Source organism: Perognathus longimembris, chromosome 3 (genome assembly GCF_023159225.1).
Source record: "Perognathus longimembris pacificus isolate PPM17 chromosome 3, ASM2315922v1, whole genome shotgun sequence".
Lineage (NCBI taxonomy): Eukaryota > Metazoa > Chordata > Mammalia > Rodentia > Heteromyidae > Perognathus > Perognathus longimembris.
Genome location: NC_063163.1, coordinates 75007836 through 75031942, shown reverse-complemented (window position 1 = coordinate 75031942; position 24107 = coordinate 75007836). Strand labels below are relative to the sequence as shown.

General features: G+C 50.4%; 1 protein-coding gene across 3 annotated transcripts; it reads left to right on the top strand.

Moving 5' to 3' along the window:
* The first annotated feature begins 250 nt into the window (after positions 1-250).
* Positions 251-24020, top strand: Akap8l (A-kinase anchoring protein 8 like). 3 transcript variants are annotated; one of them, XM_048342487.1, is made up of 15 exons: positions 251-359; positions 8328-8402; positions 11746-11778; positions 12007-12064; positions 12167-12247; positions 13837-14290; positions 14568-14664; positions 14741-14808; positions 15114-15177; positions 15989-16097; positions 17528-17669; positions 17753-17858; positions 18544-18674; positions 23291-23386; positions 23642-24020. In XM_048342487.1, exons 1-15 carry the CDS (start codon positions 347-349, stop codon positions 23948-23950), a joined length of 1836 nt encoding a protein of 611 aa, XP_048198444.1. In that variant the 5' UTR covers positions 251-346; the 3' UTR covers positions 23951-24020. The 3 variants fall into 3 exon arrangements, with proteins under 3 accessions (XP_048198444.1, XP_048198445.1, XP_048198443.1); XM_048342488.1 differs by lacking the exon at positions 12167-12247; XM_048342486.1 differs by having other exon boundaries at positions 12007-12247.
* Positions 24021-24107: the final 87 nt, after the last annotated feature.

Sequence of the window (24107 nt, the reverse complement as noted above, 5' to 3'; positions counted from 1 at the left end):
GGTTTGGGGATTGGGCCTTGGGTCGCTCCGTAGCGCATAGCCCCGCCCCTTTATCGCTCCGCTGGCTCTTCTCGACCAATCAGTGCGATGTGTCATAACGGAAGGCGGGGGATCAGGAGATTGGCAGCAAACATAGCCACTTGTATGACGAAACACCTGGATAGATGGCGACATAGCCCAATAGTTGTGAAGTCCGTGACTCTCAGGAGCCAATGCGGTCTGGAGGTGGGGCTGGAATGTGTGTAGAGGCGGGGGAGCCTAAGGATTGTTGCGGCTGCCTAGGCGTCAGATGCCGGACCCTTCGCAGTAGTACTCCGTGTAGTGTCTTCCCGACACCGCCGCCGCCATGAGCTACACAGGTGGGCCGGGCCGGGCAGGGGTCTCGCTATGGGTGGGGTTGTTTGGGGAGGGCAGAGCAGGTGCGGGCCTGGGCCTTGCCGGGCTTAGCCATCCATCCCTTGGCGTCCCGGTCACTGCCGGCAGCTGCTGTGACAAAATGGCGCCGCAGGCTGGTGGCCTCGGGGTCGCGCCCCATAGGCCTCTGCCCCTCGGCTCGCCGCGCCGGCCCCTGGTCGTCGGAGGGCTCAGACTCCCGTTGTCCGCATGTCCTTGGGTCCCGGGTTTGGGCACCTGGGGGTCCCAGCTTCCATCTCTGTAACTCCTTGTTGACAGACGTGGTTTGTTGGCTGTCTGCCTTTCGGATCGATCAGGGGGGCTCGGCTCTAGTCGCCATCGCCCGTCCTCACGAGCAGGGAGAGGCTATGAGTAAATATTTGAAGACTTTGACCATTGGGGGAACGGGGAGAGGGACCTGGGGCCTCTTTCAGGACTCGGCTTGATGGAGACTTGGCGAGGAATGACTTAACTTCCACATGTATTCAATGCTCAATCTCTGTCCAATTTACCGTGTCAGGGGCTGAGCAGGCGCTGGGAACGTTGATAGGCAAGGTCAGATCTTAATAGGCAAGTAAAGGAGCACGGCCTGTATTCTGAGGGCCCGGGATGGGGATCAGTATTCTGTAGGGGTTGGCCCGTTATAGCAAGATCATGGGGGCCTCTGGGAAGAAGTGAGGTTTAGCGCAAGAGATCCAAATGGAATCGGCAGAGAATAAAGATGGCCTGCTCTGCAGCACCTTTTGAAAAAAAACCAACCAAACAAACCAAAAACCCGAGGCACGAACTGACTGAATTGATCGGCTTAGGAATTTGGGCTGAGAGAGGAAGGTGGGTGATGATAGAGAGGAGGGGGAAGGTAGCTTGTGTGATTGTGAATCATCCCCCGGTGAATTGCCAGGGCCGATTGGATTTGCTTTGACTGCAACCAATGAAACGTCTCCACCAGCCCAGCCCCACTGGGCCTCCTCCTTGGCTGGAGGTATTCAAGCTTGCTGTTGCTGGGTAACCTGTATTCTATCTCAGAATGTTCAAGTCTGACTGACGATGGAGCCCGCACTGGTAGCTCAGATTTGAGGATTGCAGTTTGAAGCCAGCAGGGGCAGGAAAGTCTGTGCAACACTTATTTACCATTAACCACGCCAAAAAAAAAAAAAAAAAAGTGGAGGTGTGGCCAAAGTGGTAGAGCACTAGCCTTTAGCAAACAACAACAGCAACAACAACAACAACAAATTCAGGGTCATTACTCAAGTCCTGAGTTCAAGGTTCAAGTCCCAGTATTGCCTACCCCCCCCACCCCCAAGAAAAGACTGATAAGAGGGCCTGAGCTGTGGGCTTCTCCATTGGTTACATTTTCTGTGCTACTCTTCCCTGCTCCAGCCCCCCACCCCTACCCCCAGTGGGGAGGCAAGAACTCCAGTTTTTCTAGCAGCTTTTCCTTATCCCGGTGGTTCTCAATCCAGTGTGATTCTACCTGCATCACATCCCCCTCTCCAGGATATATAATAGCGGCAGGAGTCAAGCTTTAGAATCTCTTCTGGGGGTGGGGATGGGATCTAGTGGATACAGGCCAGGGATGCTGCCAAGCATCCTTCCAGACCCAGCAGACCCCACCCAAAGAACTCCCTCATCCCAGTCTTCCATGCTGAGTTTGGACAGCTGTGTGGGAGCCCTGCTGTATGGCATTGCTGGGTTCTAGAGGAAAATCGGTAGGACGGTTTTTGATGTCCTCTAAACTTAAGATGTAATGTCTTCACCAGGAACTGAAGACAGTTTTATGGTATTTGTTTATTTATTTTGGTACTGGGGCTTGAAGTCTGGGCCTAGATGCTATTTTTGAGCTTTTTTACTCAAGGCTAATACTCTTATCACTTCAGCCACAGCTCCACTTTTTGGTGGTTATTTGTGGAGTTAAGAACCTCAGTTTTGGGCTCAGACTGGCTTCTAATTGCCATCTCAACTTCCTGAGTGGCTAGGATGACAGGTGTAGGCTTCCAGCACCTGGAAATTTCATGATAGTTAGAGATAGGCTGCTGAGTGGGAATGGCTAGATGCTATGTGATATCTTTTTTCCCCCCATGCTGGTCCCGAGTCTTGAACTCAGGACCTAGGCACTGCCCTTGAGCTTCTTTTGCTCAAAGATAATGCTCTACCACTTGAGCCACAGCTCTGCTTCTGGCTTTTTGGTAGTTAATTGGAGATAAGAGTCTCATGGACATTCTGGCCTGGGCTGACTTTGAACCATGATCCTCAGCTCTAAGCCTCTTGAGTAGCTAGGATTACAGGTGTGGACCATCCGTGCTCCACTCTGTGGGATATCTTAATGGAGCATTGATTGATTGATTTGATTGCCAGTCCTGAACTCAGGGCCTGAGCACTGTCCCTGGCTTCCTTTTGCTCAAGGTTAGCACTCTACCACTTGAGTCACAGTTCCACTTCTGGGTTTTTTTCTATTTACGTAGTGCTAAGGAATCAAACCCAGGGTTTCATGCATGCTAGGCAAGCACACTCTACTGCTAAACTACATTCCCCAGCCCTGAACATTTATTTTATAGATGAAGAAACTGAACTAGAGGGGTTGTAATGGCCAAGCTTGTATTTCAGCTTCAGATCTTGTGGGTCATAATTCTGGATTTGCTGGGCTAAGCTAATGAGGTGTAATGATTAGTTTTTCCTTGATGCTGATAAACTGAAAACCACAATAGCTTTATAATATGATTCTTTCCTACCAGGAAGCAGGGAATAGCGGCATCCTCCTATAATCCCAGCACTCAGGAGGCAGAGGCAAGAGGAAATCCCATTTGAGGCCAGCTTGGATTAGATAGGAAGAACCTGTCTTTTTTTTTTTTTTTTTTTTTTTTTGGCCAGTCCTGGGCCTTGGACTCAGGGCCTGAGCACTGTCCCTGGCTTCTTCCCGCTCAAGGCTAGCACTCTGCCACTTGAGCCACAGCGCCGCTTCTGGCCGTTTTCTGTATATGTGGTGCTGGGGAATCGAACCTAGGGCCTCATGTATCCGAGGCAGGCACTCTTGCCACTAGGCTATATCCCCAGCCCTGTCTTTTTTTTTTTGTGCCAGTCCTGGGGCTTAGACTCAGGGCCTGAGCACTGTCCCTGGCTTCTTTTTGCTCAAGGCTAGCACTCTGCCTCTTGAGCCACAGTGCCACTTCTGGCCTTTTCTATATATGTGGTGCTGAGGAATCAAACCTAGGGCTTCATGTATATAAGGCAAGCACTCTTGCCACTAGGCCATATTCCCAGCCCAAGAACCTGTCTTAAAAATCTAAAACAAACAAATGCAGTCATGGTACTCAGTAGACACTATGTTGAAGATGAACTATACAACTTGAGGGTGGGGATGGGAGGGAGAGAGAGGGAGAGAGAGTAAGAGAGAGAGAAAGAGAGAGGGAGAGAGGGAGGGAGAGGGAGGGAGGGAGGGAGAGAGAGAGAGAGAGAGAGAGAGAGAGAGAGAGAGAGAGAGAGAGAGAGAGAGGAGGGATGACATTGTCCCAAGAGAAATGTATTCATTATCTGACTTACAGAATGGTAACCTCTCTGTATACATCACCTTTATAATAACAATTTTTAAGGAAAGGAGCCTGGCACCAGTGGCTTACACTTGTAATGTTAGCTACTCATGAGACTGAGGATTGCTGTTCAAAGCCAGCCTGGGCAGAAAAGTCCATGAGACTTTTATCTCCAATTAACCACCAGAAAACTAGATGTGGCATTATGGCTCAAGTGGTAGAGTACTAGCCTTGAGCTGCAGAGCCCAGGGACAGTGCCTGGACCCAGAGTTCAAGCCCCACAAGAAAAAAAAAAAAGTTAAATCTAACAGAAAATTAAGGCAACCAGGGCTGGGGTTTTATTGCAGTTCAGTGGTGTAGTGCTTGCTTACTACTTGTTAAGGACCTGGGTTCGACCCACAATGCTGCAAGAGAAGGGGGGGTGGTGAGAAGGGCAGGTTCTAAATTGAAAGACATTTAAAGTCATCTTTCAGATAAATTTGCTTTAAGGATAAGTTTTGAAGCAAACAACACTTTATCACGATCATTAAGATAATATATCTCTTAATTGTTCCAGCTTTTGAACCTAGTTGCTCCATTTATACTTGGGAAAAGAGACTATCTCTAGCATCAAGTGGCAAAAGGAAAACAGCAGATAAAATCTAGAATCTGGCCTTCAAACAAAGGTCCTGAAATGTTGCCAGTCTATTTATAGAAGCTGTTTTGATCTCACACTGTGTCTGTCTCTATGTGGGGAATGCACAAGTGTTGTAGCCACATGGATCTAGCTTGGGTTATGTTTAGGATGTCAGTTGAAAGCTTGCCTAGTGTTGGAGGCCCCACCCCAGGGTGACTCAAACATCTGTGTCTGGCCTTTTGATACTGGCACTGGTTCTTTACCATATGAGTATAACTGTGGGGCTGCTGGAGAAGGCCTGGCAATGTGGCTGGTTTCCCCCAGACCAAATGCTGGAAGTTTCAGAAGTCACACGCCATCATTTCCCCCATTTCAGTGGCTGCATTGGCTGCCTCTAGGAATCAGGAGAAGAGTGTCATCAAAGCTGGCTGGTCACCACCTTGGTCCTCGCTCAGATGGTCAAGGTTGAAAGCCACCTAACCTAGTTCCAATGATCCTATTATTTCTTCAAGGAAAGAGGAAAGAAAGAAGAAAACTAGACATGGCTTTGCATTTTTTGAGCAAAAAACAATGACAGAAGCCTGGTGCTGGTAGCTCAAGCCTATAATACTAGCTAGTCAGGAGGCTGATATCATGGTTCAAAGCCAGCCTGCAGGGAAGTCCATGAGACTCCTATTTCCAGCTAATCACCAAAAAGCCAGCAGTGGAACACCAGCCTTGAGATAAAAAGCTAAGCAACAAGTGCCTAGATCCCAAGTTCAAGTCCCACTACTGGCACAAAACCCAAAATTGACAGAGGCTCTCTAAAAAGGAGAGGCTACACTACAGAATTAGAAATCCATTTCTTGGGCGTAGGCCATGTCGCTACTGTATATGTTCTTGGTACATTGTATATTGTATATATGTCTACCTGACCTAGGGAAGGGAAAGAAAAACAGGGTGTAAGATATCACAAGAAATGTACACAGGGCTGGAAGTATGGCCTAGTGGCAAGAGCGCTTGCCTCCTACACATGAAGCTCTCGGTTCGATTCCCCAGCACCACATATATGGAAAACGGCCAGAAGGGGCGCTGTGGCTCAGGTGTCAGAGTGCTAGCCTTGAGCGGGAAGAAGCCAGGGACAGTGCTCAGGCCCTGAGTCCAAGGCCCAGGACTGGCCAAAAAAAAAAAAAAAACAACAAGAAATGTACACACTGCCCTCCTATGTAACTGTACCCTTTTTGCACAACACCTTGTCAAAAAATTTTTGTTTAATTAATAAATAAATTACAAAAAAAAAAAAAGAAATCCATAGTATTGGCCCTTAGCTTTATTGAACCAACCAGGGCTGGAAAATTGAAGCAAGAAGAATACACTTTATGAATCAGATAAGAATTTATTCAACATAGCTACAAAGGGGAAAAGAAAGGCCTGCTTTGTAAAGTTGTGTTGTAGGACTGGATATTAACACAGGAAGGACAGAATAGAGATTGCGGCTGACTTCAGAAGTTTCCATAGATTTGCTGGATGTTCTCTCCATCCACTCCTTTCCCTCACCCCTCCTCTCTTGTGAAGGTGTGGTAGGGTGTCTTTGAAGCCACAGTGCAACCAACCCTCAGCTTCCTGAATAGGATTACAGGTGTGAGCTAACTGATGCCGGGCTCTTGCTATAGTCTTATAAAGTAGCTGGTCAGCAAGTGCCACCCAAGGGCGTGGCAATTGTTTTTGTTGTAAAGAACCTATTAGAGGGTCTGGGCTCTAATTTTCACAGCAAGCTTAATTTTCATGTCAAGGTACCACTAAGAGGCGGCAAATATTACCTCCCTGTCAGAATTCAGTGCCAAAGAAAATCATTTAAAAATGTATTTTAGGGGCTGGGAGTATGGCCTAGTTGGTCATGAAATAAAAAACACCCAAAAACGCTCAGGCTTCTACTGGGTGCTGATGGCTCATACTTTTTGTCCTAGCTACTCAGGAGACTGAGATGTGAGGATCATGGTTTGAAGCTAGTCTAAGCAGGGAAGTCCATGAGACTCATCTCCAATTAAACAGCCAAAAGTCAGAAATGGAGCTGCAGCTCAAGAGGAGAACATCAACCTCAACCACAAAAAGCTCAAGGACAGCATCCAGGTCCTGAGTTCAAGCCCTAGGCTTCACACTCACACACACATACACACATATAAACAAATCAGATCCTAGGCTTTAGTGTCATAGTCTATTTTTTTCTTTTTGCCAGTCCTAGGGCTTGAACTCAGGGCCTGAGCTTCTTTTTTTTTTTTTTTTTTTTTTTTTTGCCAGTCCTGGGCCTTGGACTCAGGGCCTGAGCACTGTCCCTGGCTTCTTTTTGCTCAAGGCTAGCACCAGTCTGCCACTTGAGCCGCAGCGCCACTTCTGGCCATTTTCTGTATATGTGGTGCTGGGGAATCAACCGAGGGCTTCATGTATACGAGGCAAGCGCTCTTGCCACTAGGCCATATCCCCAGCCACTGTCCCTGGCTTCTTTTTGCTCAAGGCTAGCACTCTGCCACTTGAGCCATAGCGTCACTTCTGGCCGTTGTCTGTATTTGTGGTGTACCTGTGTTTGGATTGCACATTGTCACATGAGGCTAAGTGTGGAATTTTCCACTTGTGGCCTCTTATTGGCTCAAAAAGTTTCAGACTTTGGAGCATTTCACATTTCAGAGTGGGGGAATGCTCAATCTGCCTATGGTGTCTCCATATAAACATTCCTGCCCAAATAATCACATTTAAGAAATACCTGAATATAGTTCAGTGGTGGTATGTTTGCCTTGCTTGTGCAAGGTCTTGAATTCAATCCCTTGGAGGAAAAAAAAACACAACAGCAACAACAAACCGAAACCTCACCTTTTAATTGGAAACTGTACAATACAGTTTCTGTTTGGGTGGAAACCTGGGATATAGAGTATTATCTGTGTTAACATTGTTTCAAAATGCACCTCCATCTTTTGTTTCAATTGAAAATAACTTCTCTGACTGTTTTTCTGCTGTTGTGGGGCTTGTACTCAGGGCCTGGGCCTGCGCTCAAGGCTGGCACTCTCCCAATATGATCCACAGCTCCACTTCTGGTTTTCTAGTGGTTAGAGATAAGAGTCTCATGGACTTTACTGCTCAGGCTGGCTTTGAAACACAATTCTCATTTCAGCCTCCTAAGTAGCTAGGATTGCAGGTGTGAGCCACCAACATCTGGCTCTGACAGTAATTTTATGTTAGTCTGTGTGTTCATTTACCCTTTCCCGTCCACAAAATTATTTAGCCACTCGTGTAGCAAGTTAAATCATAGCCTGCCTTCCCAGTGTAAGTATGTTGTAGAGGTGGAATTAAAGTAGGATCAAAGTAGGATCAAAGTGAGTGCCTGGTGCTCAGCTACTTGGTAAGCTGAGATCTGAGGATCACAGTTCAAAGCCAACACAGGCAGACAAGTCTGTGAAACTCCTATCTCCAGTTAACCAGCATAAAGCTGAAAGTAGAGCTGTGGCTCAAGTGGTAGGGTGCCAGCCTTGAGTAGAAAAGCTCAGGTATAGTGCCTAGGGCCTGAGTTCAAACCCTGGAGTATGATCTATAATACACACACACACCCTCCCCCACCCCAACCCGGTGTAACAAGTAAAATGCTGCCTATCTTTCTGCTGGTGTAAGTATGTGGTGAAGATCTAATTAAAGTGTTCAATTGATCTAGAAGGCCTGGGTAGTTTGCCAGCTTGGGAAGAGCCTGCTTGCCAGTTAAATACAAAAGTAGTCTTAGTCATTTTCCGGTGGCTTGTGTGAGGAGATTAACCACCTGTGCCTGTGTTTAGGCTTTGTCCAGGGATCTGAAACTACTTTGCAGTCGACATACTCAGACACCAGTGCTCAGCCCACCTGTGATTATGGTAAGTGCAGGGTGGGCCCCGATGGGAACCCAGGGCTCTACCTCCTCTTGGCCTAGTGGTCTCAGGCCTTCTGGGTTGCCTGTTGTATTCCTATCATTTTGTCTTGCTTTTACTAAATATAAATGTTCATAAAATGGGGTGGTGGATCATTTGAATAGCTAGGTCTTCCCTTTGGTCAGCTGTGGTAATGCTTTCTAGCCCTAAAGGACTCTTTGGCCCTTTAACTTTTTTCTTTTAGTGCCAGTCCTGGGGCTTGAATTCAGAGGCTAGGTGCTGTCCCTTTGTTTTTTCACGCAAGGCTGGTACTTTACCACTTGAGCCACAGCTTCACTTCTGGCTTTTTGGTGGTTAATTGGAGATAAGACTCTACACAGAGTTACCTGTTCAGGCAGGCTTCGAACTACCTCCTGAGAAGTTAGGATTACAGGTGTGAGCCGTTAGTACCTAGTGAGATGTTTTTGTGAAAAAAGAGATGTTTTAATGTTTCCTTTTCCCTTGTGGCTGACAGTACAAGGGAAATTAACAGTACTTACATACCATTAAAAAAAATAGGTCAGCATGGATCTGACCATTTTAATATTTAATCTGTCAGCTTACCTGTTTTATGCTGTTGACTAATTTATAGGTGGATAGGATTGTGTGTCCTGCCTTATTTTGCTGATTTAAGCATTTCCTCTTGCTACACAAGGCATAATTGTTTTATGTCCATCCGATGTCTCACTCAGCAGGTAGACTAGTATCCTTAAGTTTTACCCTTAAATTATACTGTATTTTTGGTCTATAATTACTGCTTACTGTGGAGATCTATCACTGTCTTTCATTTTTTTTATTTATTTTTTTGTCAATCATGGGGTTTGAACTCTGGGCCTGAGCACTGTCCCTGAGCTTCTTTTGCTCAAGGCCAGCACTCTACCACTTGAGCCACATAGCTACTTCTAGCTTTTTCTGTTTATGTGGTACTAAGGAATTGAACCCAGGGCTTCATGCAAACTAGGCAAGCACTCTACCATTAAGCCACATTCCCAGCCTAGCATCTCTGTCCTTAGAATTCCTTTTGCCAACCATGACCTCATTTCCTCCAGGGGACAGGAGTGACTTACATGTTCTTTCAGAAGAGGTAGGTTTCTTGGAGTCCCTGAATACCACAGTCTAGACAGGCCTTCCTCCCGAGGGACTCAGCTAGAGGGTCCCTCAGGCACTTAGGGCTTGCTAGAAAGGCGTCCTGACTGCTGGTGGCAGCCCTGTCATAGGTGCCACCTGCCTGTTCTAGATGCATCAAATGCTGTTTACAGAGTCGATGTCCACCCTTCCTTCATGTGCTTGCCCACACTGCTGCAGAAGGTCCCCAGCTGGGGTGACCAGGTAACAGCTTGACAAGTAGCACCACAAAGGGTCTGCCTTCACTACTCAGTCTTGTCTCCTTCCAGATCTGCAGTATGCACAAGGCCATGAGGCTGGAGTCTTAATAGTTGTTCCTGTGTGGTGGTTCTGCTGTTTTGTGTGTGTGTGTGTGTGTGTGTGTGTGTGTGTGTGTGTGTGTGTGTGTGTGTGTCAGTATTAGTAATAGGATTTGAGCTCTGGCCCTGGGTGCTGTCCCTTAGCTTTTTCACTCAAGGAAATGTTCTACAACTTAAACCACACTTCCATTTTCAGCTTTCTGGTAGTTAATTGGAGATAAAGAGTCTCATAGAATTCTCAGCCCATACTGGATTCAAACGCTGATGCTCAGTTCTCAGCCTCCTGAGTAGCTAAAATTATAGGTGTATGCTACAGTCCCCATCTTACATTGCTTTTCTTCTCTGGTTCTCACTGACCTTTGGTCCCATGCCCTGAGATGAGCATATCTTTTGTCTGCAGAGCAGAGATGATGTGGCACTGGAAGCAACCAGGGCTCTCACTAGAGACCTGGGAGAAAGTGGACCTTTATTCCCATGTCTTTCTCTGGGGAGGACCTATGTCATGTCCTCAGTGACTCTGTTTCCATTTGGCTTAGCACCTTATTGGTTCTCATCAGGCTTACTCTCCTGAAGCAATGAACTTTTCCCATGTGTGACGATCAAAGCCAGCATGTGTTTAGTTCCTGCTCCAGATCCTTCTATGACCTCATTCTGCACAGCCTGGCATTTGAAAGCCTCATTGGCTTTCTCTGTTGAGGCAGACATTTGGAAGGGTCTCAATGGTCCTTTCCCTGTTTTACCTTGGCTGACATGATTTAATTGTGGATATGGACTCTTCCAGGCTTCTTGTAGAAAAGGCTGGTGTGTGTGTGTGTGTCAGCACTGGGCCTCCAGGCAAGCATTGAGGCATGCACTATTAACAGTTATCCTCTTCTTCTCATTAATGTTTAGCCAGGGATGGAGAGGTCATCTTGTAATTGAAGCTCTGCAAAGGAGGAGTGTAGGAACCATAGAAGGCTCTTTAAATACCAGCTGCTCAGAACCTGGCACCAGATTAGTGGCCTGGTGTGAATGTGTGGTGACAGTCCATGTGGGCCAACTTTTTCTTTTCTTTCTTTTTTTTTTTTTTCTTTTTGCCAGTCCTGGGCCTTGGACTCAGGGCCTGAGCACTGCCGCTGGCTTCTTTTTGCTCAAGGCTAGCACTCTGCCACTTGAGCCACAGCTCTACTTCTGGCCATTTTCTATATATATGGTACTTGGGAATCGAACCCAGGGCTTCCATGTATACGAGGCAAGCACTCTTGCCACTAAGCCATATTCCCAGCCCATCTTTTTCTTTTTTTTTTTTTTTTGCCAGTCCTGCGACTTGAACTCAGGGCCTGGGCACTGTCCCTGAGCTTCTTTTGCACTCTACCACTAAGCTACCTTCCCAGCCTGGGGCATCTTTTTTGTGTGCATATGCTAGTCCTGGGGTTTGAATTCAGACATTTGTGCTCTGGCTTGGCTTTTTCACTGAAGATTGGCACTCTACCACAGCTACATTTCTGCCTTTTTTGTGTGTGTGTCAGTCTTGGGGCTTGAACCCAGGTCCTAGGTGCTGTCCCTGAGCTGCTTTGTCTCCACACTAGCACTCTAGCACTTGAGCCACAGCAGCACTTCTGGCTTTTGTTGTGATTAATTGGAGATCAGACCCTCACGGGCTTTCCTGCTGGTGGCTGGCTTAGACAGGGATCCTAAGACCTCAGCCTCTTGTGTAGGTGGGATTACAGGCATAAGCCACTGGTGCCAACTGTGAGTGGCTTAGTTATCTTAGTTATGGGACATTTAGGTGGCCCTAGGCAATCAGGTACTGAGAGGAAGTTTTCACTTGGGAGGTTAGCTCATCGAAACTCCCGTGGTACTGGGAGGAACTGTGGGTAGAATTGTTGCCTTTTTACTTTTCACAGGATATGGAACTTGGAACTCTGGGACAAACAGAGGCAAGTATTCCCATGTCTGCTTTCCTCTAGCATGCCACTGCCCAGCATGGCCAGGAGGCTCTTGGTCTCACTCTTGGGAGATGCTCACTGGAATGGTGTGGGCCCACTCACCTTTGGGTGGTTAGACCCCCCACCCCCCGTTTGTCTCTATGACAGAAGACACCATTTTTTGTATACTTAACTCTGTATGCCTCCCCTTCTGTCCCCGCTCTGTCTCCCTTGATGCAGGCTACGAGAACTATGGCTATGGCTATGGCTATGGCCAGGATAACGCCACCAATTATGGGTATGGTATGGCCACATCAAACTCTTGGGAAATGCCTAGCTCTGACACAAATGCCAACCCTAGTACCTCGGGTAGCACCAGTGCTGATTCCGTTTTATCCAGAATTAACCAGCGCTTAGATATGGTGCCGCACTTGGAGACAGACATGATGCAAGGAAGCATGTATGGCTCAGGTGGAGAAAGGTGAGTAGAGGCTACCTCAGGGCTGAGATAACTCAGCTTTGTGCCAGGGCGACTCCCGCCTGTGGTGGTGCTCCCTCTGCCCTGAGCACTGTGTCTCCTTCCTCCCTCCCCCATCTGGGTCCCTTGTATACCATGCTCCCGCTAAGGTCCTTTCAGCCCTGTGTCTTCCACCCCCTTGCAGGGCATGCCCCCATGGGCTGACTTCTCAGCACCACAGCATGGCTCCTCAGGAGAAGTGTCCAGATCCCCTTCCCTTCCTGGACAGCCATTTACTATCAGGGCAGGACAGATTGGTGTTGGTTGTAGGGGTGGAGCCAACCTTGGCAGGCTGAGTACCTCCTAGCCGCTTTGAAGAGCCTTATAAATGTGAGCCTGGCTAGGTATGGTGGCTCACGGCTGTCATGCCAGCTACTTAGGGATAGGGAGGATCACTGTGTGTGTGTGTGTGTGTGTGTGTGTGTGTGTGTGTGTGTGTGTGTGTACACTGATATTGGGGCTTAAACTTGGGGCTCAGGTACTATCCTTTTTCTTTTTCTTTTTTGTGCCAGTCCTGGGGCTTGAACTTAGCGCCTGAGTGCTGTCTCTGAGCTTTTTTTGCTTAAGGCTGGTGCTCTATCACTTGAACCACAGCCCCACTTCTGGCTTTTTGGTGGCTAATTAGAGATGAGAGACTCATGGACTTTCCTGCCTATGCTGGCTTCTAACCTCAAGTCTCAGATCTCAGCCTCCTGAGTAGCTAGGATTAGACATGAGCCACCAGCTCCTCGTTCAGTTTTTTTTTTTTTTTTTTTTTTCCAGTCCTAGGCACTGTCCCTGGCCTCTTTTTGCTCAAGGCTAGCACTCTGCCACTTGAGCCACAGCGCCACTTCTGGCTGTTTTCTGTATATGTGGTGCTGGGGAATCGAACCCAGGGCTTCATGTATATGAGGAAGCACTCTTGCCATTAGGCCACATTCCCAGCCCCTGGTTCAGTTTTTCAAGACAGGGTCTCACTCTGTTGCTCAGGCAGTCCTCCCACTTGAGCTTTGAGCTGAGACCCCTGGTGTAGGCCCACACTGTGGCTGAGTTGTAGGGATTATAAGTTTTGTTCTCATAGTGCCTCCTGAGAAATCCTCTCTGTTGTCTCCCTTGTTTGGGGGGAAGAAAGGCTGCAGAGTGTTTCGGGGTTCCTGCAGTCATGAGGAATGAGGCTAGAATTGTTCCTGTGGGTATTATCCACCACAATGGCTAAGCATTCCTTGTGTTGGGTGTTTGTCTCTGCCTCCAGGAGCAGCCCTGAACATTGTGACTTGCTGTTCTTATGGAGCTGTGGGATGGCCTTGTTTCCCCCAGAAACTGGCAGGATTAGAGCCTTCCTGCCAGGCCCCTGTCTGGTACAAGGCTATATTCAAGCTTGGGGAAGTGGGTCCCCTATGAGAGGTCCTCCCTGATTGTATGATGCTGCACTTTGGCATTTCTGATCACTGAACCTGTGCAACAGGGCCTGGAGTGGGTGCTGGAGCTGGGCTTGCTGCCCCAGGTCTGGGAGGGGAGTAGAGGACAGAAGTAGTTGTTGAACTCTGGCTGATGGCTACCCCCTCCTTCTGCAGATATGACTCCTATGAGGCCTGTGACACAAGGGCCGTCCTGGGTGAGCGCGACCTCTACCGGTCGGGCTATGACTATGGCGACCTTGACCCTGAGATGGAAATGGCCTATGAGGGCCAGTATGATGCCTACCGTGACCAATTCCGCATGCGTGGCGGCGACACCTTCGGTCCGAGGGCTCAGGGCTGGGCCCGGGATGCCCGGAGCGGCCGGCCAATGGCCTCGGGCTATGGGCGCATGTGGGAAGACCCCATGGGGGCCCGGGGCCAGTGCATGCCAGGTGCCTCCCGGCTGCCCTCCCTCTTCTCCCAGAACATCATCCCCGAGTACGGCATGTTCCAGGGCATGCGTGGTGGGGGTGCCTTCCCAGGCAGCGCCCGCTTTGGCTTTGGCTTCGGCAATGGCATGAAGCAGATGAGGCGGACCTGGAAGACCTGGACCACGGCTGACTTCCGGGTGAGTGAGGTGGTGGGCAAAGGCCAACTTCCAGGTGGGCAGTTCAGCAGGCAAAGGCTGACCTCCGGATGGGTGAGGCATGGGTAAAAGCTGACTTCCAGGTGGGCAAGGCACGGGCAAAGATTGACTTCCCGGTGGATGGAGCATGGGCAAAGCTGACTTCCATGGGTAGTGGGCAAAGGCCCACTGCCGGGTGGGTGAGGCATGGGCTGGCCCCTTGTGGCCTTGTGGGCATGGAGCCACCCTTTGTGACTTGACCATCCTCTTCATGGCCCAGACGAAAAAGAAGAAAAGAAAGCAGGGTGGCAGTCCTGATGAGCCAGACAGCAAAGCCACCAGGACAGACTGCTCTGACAACAGCGATTCAGAGAATGGTGAGAGGAATGGCTTCACCCTCCCCAGCCCTGCCCCCAGGAGCCCCTGACTGAGCCTATCTCCTCTCCCCTTTAGATGAAGGCACCGAGGGAGAGGCTGCTGAGGGCACAGAAGGCACTGAGCCCATGGAAAAAAGCTCTCGAGTAAGTGGCCCCTGGTGCTAGGCACTTTCTCTCTGCAGTGGGGCCTGGGAGGGCAGAGCCCTGGCCTCAGGAGTCCTGGTTATACATGGCTTGGGTGGTGGGTGGGCAGCACCAGGAGGCATGCAGACCACTAACTAGGGGCTTGCATCCCTTTGGGGGAAACTGGACCATGAGCCCCATGCATGCCCAGCGTATGTGCGCCAGGTGCTGTGATGATGGAAGATCTTGGGCCTGGGCTCTGTCTATTAGATACTTCATCATTAACTGTATGCCTTTTAAAGCTGGTCTTTCCAATTGTGCATTAGGAAGGAGAGGACGAGGAGGGAAAAGAGGATGGGAGAGAAGATGGCAAAGATGACTCAGAGAAGGGTGAGTCTTTTGCGGGGGCCTGGGTGCTGGGCCTAAGTACTCAGTGGGAGGGAGCCAGCCAAGGGCAGGGTTGTAGCCACATGTGGCCTGCTCCAGACATCTCTGTGGGATGGGGTATGTGCTGGCAGGGGCTCTTTCTTCCCTGGCCCTTCCTTCCCACTCTGCTCCCGTCCTCTCAGGCAGAGGGTGTGGATGGCAGTGGCCCTGCCCAGCACCTTTGTGTACCTTCAGGTGGGGGCAGCAGGCAAAAGTGTGGGAGACCCCAGGCATACCCCTTGCCCCTTGGTCCCTCAGTAACACCCAGTTCCAAGTCCTCAGTGGCTGGTGTCCGAGCTGGGACCCTTGGTGCAGTTTTTACGGCTCTGGTTTGCGTGTCCTCTCCCTTAGCGCCTCTCCAGCCCCTGTTGGGAGTCCGTGTCCCCCCACCTGAGTGATGAGCGCCAGCAGGTATCTAACAGTAAATCCAGCTTCAGCCCACTGTTGCCGCGGTGCCCGGTGGGGGGTGGGCAGGGCCACGTGTGCAGCATCCCACGCCAGTATTCCCAGCAAGGTTCCTTGTCTTTGCCTTCTGGCCTCCCTAGAGCCCACTCTGCAGAGTGAGGGTGTCCTGGAGAGTGGAGGGCTCAGTGTGTAACCCCCCATTTCTGGGGGCCTGGGCCAAACCCACTTCCTGCCCAGCTCATGGCCTACGGCCTTGTGTGGATAGCTGCTCTCAGATGAAGTGGATGGCAGCAGGTGATTCAGCCAAAGGCCACAGGGCCTGTCCTGAGCTGGCAGAGCCAAGCTGGTGACTGGGCCTTTCTGTTTCCAGGGGTCCTGACCAGCCAGGATGAGAGCAGCCAGGCCAAGCGCAAGTTACAGGCCACCAAGAAGAGCCAGGACAAACAGAAGAAGCGGCAGCGTGACCGCATGGTGGAAAGGTAACCAGCCTCCCTCCATCCCTCTGGCTCTGCCTCACGGGGCTGCTGCCAGCACAGCAGGGCCTTAGCTCTGCCATCGCGCCGCCCTCTGGCCTCTCTCGGCCAGCCTGTCTACCTGCTCGGCCGTGCATGGACCCTGCTTCCCACCAGGCCCTGCTCCTAAGGCCTGCCTCGTCCCCTGCCCCTCTGGCCGCCTGGCGACTGCTGGCATCTGGGGCCTGCAACCCAACACTGCTCGGCACCGTTGCCCAGAAGCTACGGCGCTCGGTCACTCACGGGGGGCCTGATGCCCCCGAGGGAGGGGGCCAGCTCGTCAGAGACTCAAGGTCCAAGGCGCCTGTGTCACCCCAACTTTAGCTGCCAAGAGGCCGCCGCCATGCCCAGGAGAGACGGCAGCACCTGTGGGCTGCGGCAGCCTTGGGCCTGCCGTGGGCCCCGCCAGCTGGGCCTGTCTGTGGCTGAGCCCTGCGCCCCTTGGTCGGGTCTGTTTGCCCTCAGGGCTCCCGCACTGGCGATTGCCTCCTCCTCTTCCTCTTCCTCCTCCTCCTCCTCCGCCTCAGACTCTTGCTCTTGTTGGACCTTCCTCAGCCTCGCCGGCGCCCGGCCCCTGGGCTCTCCAGACAAAGCTGACCCCGTGGCCCAGATAAGGACGTCCGGCAGAGGTAGGGACCCGTCCCGAGGCCTCGGTGGCGGTGGCAGCTGGCCTCCTCCGCCCCTTGCCATGGCAGCCTGCTCCAGCCCAGGCCCTAGACCCCAGGCTTCTGCTGTGGACACCAGGCCCAGACAAGAGCACCTCGCCCGGTGACTCCAGGCTGTCCTCTGGCAGGCCAGCCCGGCGCCCTCCTGCCAGCTCAGACTGGTCTCTTCTTGGAAGAGGAAGATGAGGCAGCAGGTGCCCAGGCCTGCTCGTCTCCCATCCCTCCCGACACCACCCCCCAAGCATTCCGAGCAGAGGATGGGCTGGGCCTTTGAGTCCCCCAGACCTGAGAAAGGAAGATGGCAGCACCTATTCGGGCCCTGCCTCGGGACTGCGTTCTCCACTCTGCACGCCAGGGCATCCTTCCTTCCTTTCTTCCTTCCGGCCCCCCAGCTGGGCCAAATGCACAAGCTCGGCCTCAGTAGAGACCCTCCAGCAACCTTCCAGCGACTCCTTGGCCTGTTGCAGCTGCTGCTGCCTGGGGCTTCGGCCTCCTGCCCGTGGGAAGCAAGAGCTCCTCCCTTGCCCCCCCTACATTGCCGTAACTGCAGCCTCTGTCCCTTTCTGCTCCCCACCCTACAGGTCCCAGCCTGTCCCTTGGCTGGGACTACTGTCACCTCAGGCCTGGGAGCCAGGCCTGTTTTCAGGGCCTGCAGTTGGGTTGGGTGAGGCAACCGGCACTGTCCTCTGGGACTCTTTGTCACCTCAGCCTCCTGTCTTCCTCCTATGGCAGGATCCAGTTTGTGTGCTCTCTCTGCAAATACCGGACCTTCTATGAGGATGAGATGACCAGCCACCTGGACAGCAAGTTCCACAAGGAGCACTTTAAGTATGTGGGTACTAAGCTGCCCAAGCAGACAGCTGACTTTCTGCAGGTGAGCCCGTGGCCACTCTCTACCTGTCACTCAGGGCCCTTGGGGACACAGGGTAGCAGCATGACCTTCTGTGTCCCCTGCAGGAATATGTCACCAACAAAACCAAGAAGACAGAGGAGCTCCGAAAAACTGTGGAGGATCTTGATGGTCTAATCCAGCAGATCTATCGGGACCAGGACCTGACCCAAGGTGAGGTGGTCACCAGCTTGTGCCAGGGAGTGCCCCTTCCCACCCTTGCTCTGCTGCTCCATGGAGGGCTATTTCTCAGCCACAGGCCCAAGTACAAATGTCAAGGCGAGCTGAAGGACTGGTCTAATGTTTCTGTGCAGATCCTGAGACTTGAATTCAGGGCCTGAGCTCTGGTCCTTAGGGTTTTGTTTTTTTGGTGCGAGTTCTAGGGCCTGAACTCAGGGCCTGGGCACTGTCCCTGAGCTTTTTTGCTCAAGGATAGTATTCCACCGCTTGAATTATAGCTTCATTTCTGCGTTTTTGTTGGTTCATTGGACATAAGAATCATGGACTTGGGCTGCTTGGGCTGGCTTCAAACCATTTGTGATCCTCAGATCTGGGCCTCCTGAGTTGCTAGGATTGCAAGCATGAGCCACCAGCCCTTAGTCCGTTAGCTTTTTCACTCAAGGCTAGTGTTCTACCACTGCCACAGCTCTACTTCTGGCTTTTTGGTGGTTAACTGGAGATAAAAGTCTCATGGATTTTTCCATGGACTGACTTTGACCTTCAATTATTTCAGCCTCCGGAGTAGCTCACAGTTATGAGCCACTGTGGTGCCCAGCTTTGCTCTGATTTTTTCTGTTTTTCTAAATCTGGGCGTGTCTGGCACTTGAGATGAATGGTGACTCCTTCCTTCTCCCTCCAGAGATTGCCATGGAGCACTTTGTGAGGAAAGTGGAGGCCGCCCACTGTGCGGCCTGTGATCTCTTCATCCCCATGCAGTTCGGGATCATCCAGAAGCACCTGAAGACCATGGATCACAACCGAAATCGCAAGGTGAGTGGCTGCAGGGACCCCCTTCCCTCCCCTCCTTGGGAAGCCAGAGGGAGGTTTTTGGGGCTGTGACTTTTGCCTAGTGCAATCCAGGTAACTTCAGAGAGAGGGCTCTGCTGGGGAAAAGGTGACAGTGAGCTGGACTTTAAGACCAGTGTGCTGTGGGCTTAGAAGCCAATGGCTGGATGAGTTCCTGACTGAGAGGAGCTTGTAGTTCAGTTGTTGCTTGAGGAAGAGTTGCTGCTCTGTGGGCTCCTAGCTGGCTTCTGTATGTCAGAAAGGTTTTCCGAGTGGGACAGAGATTAGAGTTGATGTTGCACTGTGGCCTGGGGCACCTGCTGCAGAGGGAGGTAGGCTACTGCTTAGAATACCTCTAGCTTGGGATCGGAGAGGAGGAGGAGGAGGGAACAGACACTGGAGGCCAGCTGTGGATGCAGCCTGAGGTCTGGGGTGACTTAAGATGTCTGGCTCTGGTAACAGAGTAGAATTGGTACTGCTAATATTGTGGATGAGAGCCAAGCATGGTGCAGCATTCCTGTAATCCCAGCACTTGGGAGGCTGAGGCAGAAGGACCTGGAGTTTGAGGCCAACCTGGGCTACTTAGTGAGGCCCTGTCACATGCCAGCAAAATGGAGTGAGTTAAAAGGAACATGTGAATGGGTGACATGCTGGGCTGGAGGTAGCTGTTAAAGATCAAGTGGTGCTTGGAAGGACTTCCTGGGGATGAGTGAGGTGCCTAGCTCAGGTATAGGGTAAAGAGAGGCCTGGCCATCAGCCAAAGAAATTGATCCAAAAGGGAAGGAGCCCAGAGGCAGTTAAAGTTAGAACTAAGGGGATGGAAAATACTTAGAAGGTATCTGAAGTAGTTGGTTTATAGAGATGATTTTCTTTTTCTTTTTCTTTTTTTTTTTTTTTTGGCCAGTCCTGGGCCTTGGACTCAGGGCCTGAGCACTGTCCCTGGCTTCTTCCCGCTCAAGGCTAGCACTCTGCCACTTGAGCCACAGCGCCGCTTCTGGCCGTTTTCTGCATATGTGGTGCTGAGGAATCGAACCTAGGGCCTCGTGTATCCGAGGCAGGCACTCTTGCCACTAGGCTATATCCCCAGCCCATATAGAGATGATTTTAATACAGCCTAAAACCTTGCCAGATTCTAAAAATCAATGAAATCTTCTAGTTATTGTATTAGTAACTAGCTTTATTAGCTTTATTGAAATATAATACTATATAATTGTCTTATTTCAAGATGGACACTTGTGTGTTTTTTTTAATAGAGTTTTGCAGCCATACTCTCAGCCACTCTCACCACTTAGAAAGAAATCTATATACTGCTTAGTTATCACCTACCCACAGTCCTCATACTTTCCCAGCCTTTTTTTTACAGCTACCTATCTGCCATAGATTCCTTCCTTCCCTCCCCTCCTTTCTCCCTCCCCTACTTCTGTCCCTCTCTCTCTCCTCCCCTCCCTTCCTTCTCCTTTTTTTGGTTCTTGGGATTGAATTCAGAGCTTTGTTTATACTACTTGAGCCATGTCCTCAGTCCTTTGCTTTTAGTTTATTTTTCAGATAGTCTTACACTAACTTTTTCCAAGTTGGCCTCAGATCACAGTCCTTCTTACATCTCTTGAGTAGCTGGAACTGCAGATGTGAACTACCATGACCATGCTTGCTTTTTGGCTTTTTTAATTTTATTGCCAAGGTGATGTACCGAGGGGTTAGTTACATACATCAGGTAATGAGTATACATTTCTTGTCAAACTTGTTACCTCCTCCCTCATTTTCCTTCCACCTTCTCCTCCAATTCCACACCCCCCCCCCCCCCGCATATACTTTTTTTTTTTTGCTGGTACTGAGGCTTGAACTCTGGGCCATGGTGCTGTTCCTGGGCTTCATTTGCTCAAGGCTAGCACTCTACCATTTGAGCCACAGTGCCACTTCCAGCTTTTTCTGTGATTTAATTGGAGATAAGAGTCTCACAGACTTTCCTGCCCTGGCTGGCTTTGAACCATGATCCTGAGATCTCAGTAGCTAGGATTATAGGCATGAACTACCTGTACCCTGCAACTAGTTTTTTTTATTTGTTTTGTTTCCATTTGTTTTTTTTTAGGAACTGGAGCTTGAAAACAGGCCTCTAGCTTAGTTTGTTTTTGAGATAGGAACTTGCTAACTCTTTGCTTTGAACTGTGATCCTCCTGTCCCCACCTCCCAAGTATCTGGGCAAGACTAGCAGGCGTGTAACACCACTCCAAGTTTCTTCAAATACTTCTTTCTGCTTCTCCTATGTAATGGGAATTACATTTGTAAACACAAGTATTGGGCCACTTCTATGCCCATCATTGTTTTGTGTGTGTATGTGTATGCCTGTACTGTGACTTGAATTCAAGGTCTCTTGCAGCATTCTCGTGTTCTACCACTGGAGCTATGCCACCAGTCCAGCATTTTGCTGGTTAACTGGAGATGGAGTCTCATAGACTTTCCTGCCCCAGCTGGCTTTTAACCATGCTCTTTCAGGTCTCAGCCTCCTGTGTTGCTAGGACTACAGGTGTGAGCCACTGCTGCTTGGCACCTCCATTGTTTTGAAAGATCCCTTGGCCTTATACTACCTACCCTTCTTGGGGATGAAGGCAGTTCCTCTAGCTAGTTCACTCTCATAAGGCCAACTGCATCTCTGAGCTTAGGCTCTTCTCTGAGAGAAGATAGACAGGGCAAGATGTGTGGGCTGTATGTAGCCTTCTTCCAAAGCATGGGCTAGGTGGACCCCGATTCCCAGAATGCCATGGGGGGGACTTGGTATGGGCAAAAGAAAAGATGTCATCGCTTAGCTGTACTTGCCCAGAAGTTTGCCTCAGCAGCTGGTAGCTGAATGAGAAATGTCACATCCTCTTCCTCCTGAGAAGATGCTACAGCTTCTGATTGTGCTTAGGTACAGAGTGGGGGTGGAGGACTGGGGAGGGTTGTGTTCCTGGGCCTACTCTCTGAGGGGAGTTTTATCCCACTGAACTGGAAGGCAAGATCATGTTTCAAATACAAACATGACTGTTCTTACTGGGTTTTAGTATCTTTTCTCTGTTTGCTATATGTTCTTTGGGACATTTCCAAAGATTTTAATGTTTTGTTTTGTTTTGTTTTACAGTACTGGGGTTTAAACTCAGGGGACTTCTACTTAGTAGACTAGTACTCTACCATCTGAGTCATGCCTCCAGCCTGGCTTTTTGCTGATCAAATCTTCCTGGGCTGGCTTTGAACCTTGGTCCTCTAGGACTAGCTGGAACTATAGGCAGGAGCCACCAGCACCCCGACTTCATTGTTTTTGAGATTAGGTCTCACTGTGTGGCCTAGGCTGGCCTGGAACTCTTGCTGTCTTCCTGTCTTGGCCTTCTGAGTGGTAGAAAGATCACTGGCTTTGGTTTTTGGCAGATACTAGAGTTTGAACTCAAGACTTGAGCTTGCTATGCAGTTAACCTACCAGCTCTGAAAAGGTCATTGTTTCAGTGCAGATAGAGGAAGCATGATTTGCTTTTGAATGTTTACTTCAGAGTAATTGGAAACAGTTTGGTTAGAATTCAAAACATCAACCTGTGAAAGTTGTTATATTTTTGGTTGTGTGGAAAGTATGGAAGCAATTGTCTGGGTACCTCTGGGTCCCTAGGGGAGAAGGATAATGGGTAGGCAAGCTGGGCTTTCCACGGATCAGGGTTTCTAGTGTCTTCTATGTCCTTAACTTGTCAGCAACTTGTTTGCCATGCTGGCTGTTACTTTGTGTACTGTGTGAATGTGTGAATAATAAAGTATATGTGGGAAAAGTAGAGGCAGCAAGTGGCATGGCCTTTTGGAAGCATGCAAAGCCATTTGCTTGGGGGCTCAGAGTTCCCACACCAATAAAATCAGCTCTATCCTCATCTTTTCATCAATGGGAGATGATTCCCACACTGAAGCAATGATATGCCATGCTTGGGTAAATCTTTACAAACAAAACTCCTCTGGCATACTTCTATGATCCCAGTACATAGAAGGCTGAGGTGGGAGGATCAGAGTTAAGGCCAGTCTGGTCTCCGTAGTGAAGATCTCATCCTCCACCTGCTCCCAAAAAAGATTCAGCCGTGGAATGCAGACTCTCATATCTTTTGTTTGTGTGCTGGTCCTGGGGCTTGAATTCAAGGACTTGGGTGTTGTCCCTGAGCTTTTCACTCAAGGCTAGTGCTCTCTACCACTTGAGCCACAGCTCCACTTCTGGCTTTTTGGTGGTTCATTGAAGATAAGAGTCTCCTGGACTGTCCTGCCAGGGCTGGCTTGGAACCACAATTCTCAGATCTTAGCCTTCTGAATAGCTAGGATTAGACATGAGCCACCCATGCCTGGCCCACTGAAGAATTTTATGTAAGTAAATCAGCCTTCTGATACAGGAGTAAAGATATAGGTGTCATTAAGCAGTGACATACAGTATGATTGGAAGGACAGTACATTTGAGGAAGCTCATCTCAATCAGGAGTCCATACTTGTAAAGTGCCAGGTGAGGTACACTGTGACCCCAAGTCTGCGTGGTCGGGTATGCATGATCGGGCTGAGCCCTGGGCTTGCCAGATTCCCCATGGCCCCTCCAGCCCTTCCTGCCCTGCCCACAGCTCATGATGGAGCAGTCCAAGAAATCCTCGCTAATGGTGGCTCGCAGCATCCTCAACAACAAGATCATCAGCAAGAAGCTCGAGCGCTATCTTAAGGTGAGGCCAAGACAAAGGCTATCCCAGTTGTGTGAGTGTGTGTGTGTGCGTGCGCGCTAGACCTCAGTCATGAACCAAAGGCCTGGCCTTTATTTGAGCCATTGCTCTATTTCGGCTTTTTGGTGGTTAGCTGGAGATAAGAATAACAGGCTTTTCCTGCTTGGGCTGGCCTCGAACTGTGATCCTCAGATCAGCTTCCTGCCCCTGGTGGTGTGGTCCCTGCCTGGTCCCTCAGTGCTGCGCCCCTCCCCACAGGGCGAGAACCCCTTCACCGACAGCCCAGAGGAGGAAAAGGAGCCGGAAGAGGCGGAGGGAGGCGCCCTGGATGAGGGGGCTCCCAGCGAAACCACCGCGGCCCCGGTGGGGACCGAGGGCGTGCCGGTGCCGCCTCCGGTACCCCCGGAGCCTGCTCCTGGGGCTGTGTCCCCACCGCCACCGCCGCCCCCCCCGGAGGAGGAAGAGGGCGCTGTACCCCTGCTGGGTGGGGCGCTGCAGCGCCAGATCCGTGGTATCCCGGGCCTTGATGTGGAAGACGACGAGGAGGGTGGTGGGGGCGCCCCGTAACCCAGACCCCGTATGGGCGGGGCCCGCGTGGCCGCGTCCGGAGGTCGAGACTAATAAAGTTCTCCCGCCTCAGCTCTGCTTTGTGTGGTCAGTGGGCGGCGCGGCGAGGCCGGGCTGGGACTGTGTATCGCGCCTGCGCACCGGGCCGGGCCCGCGA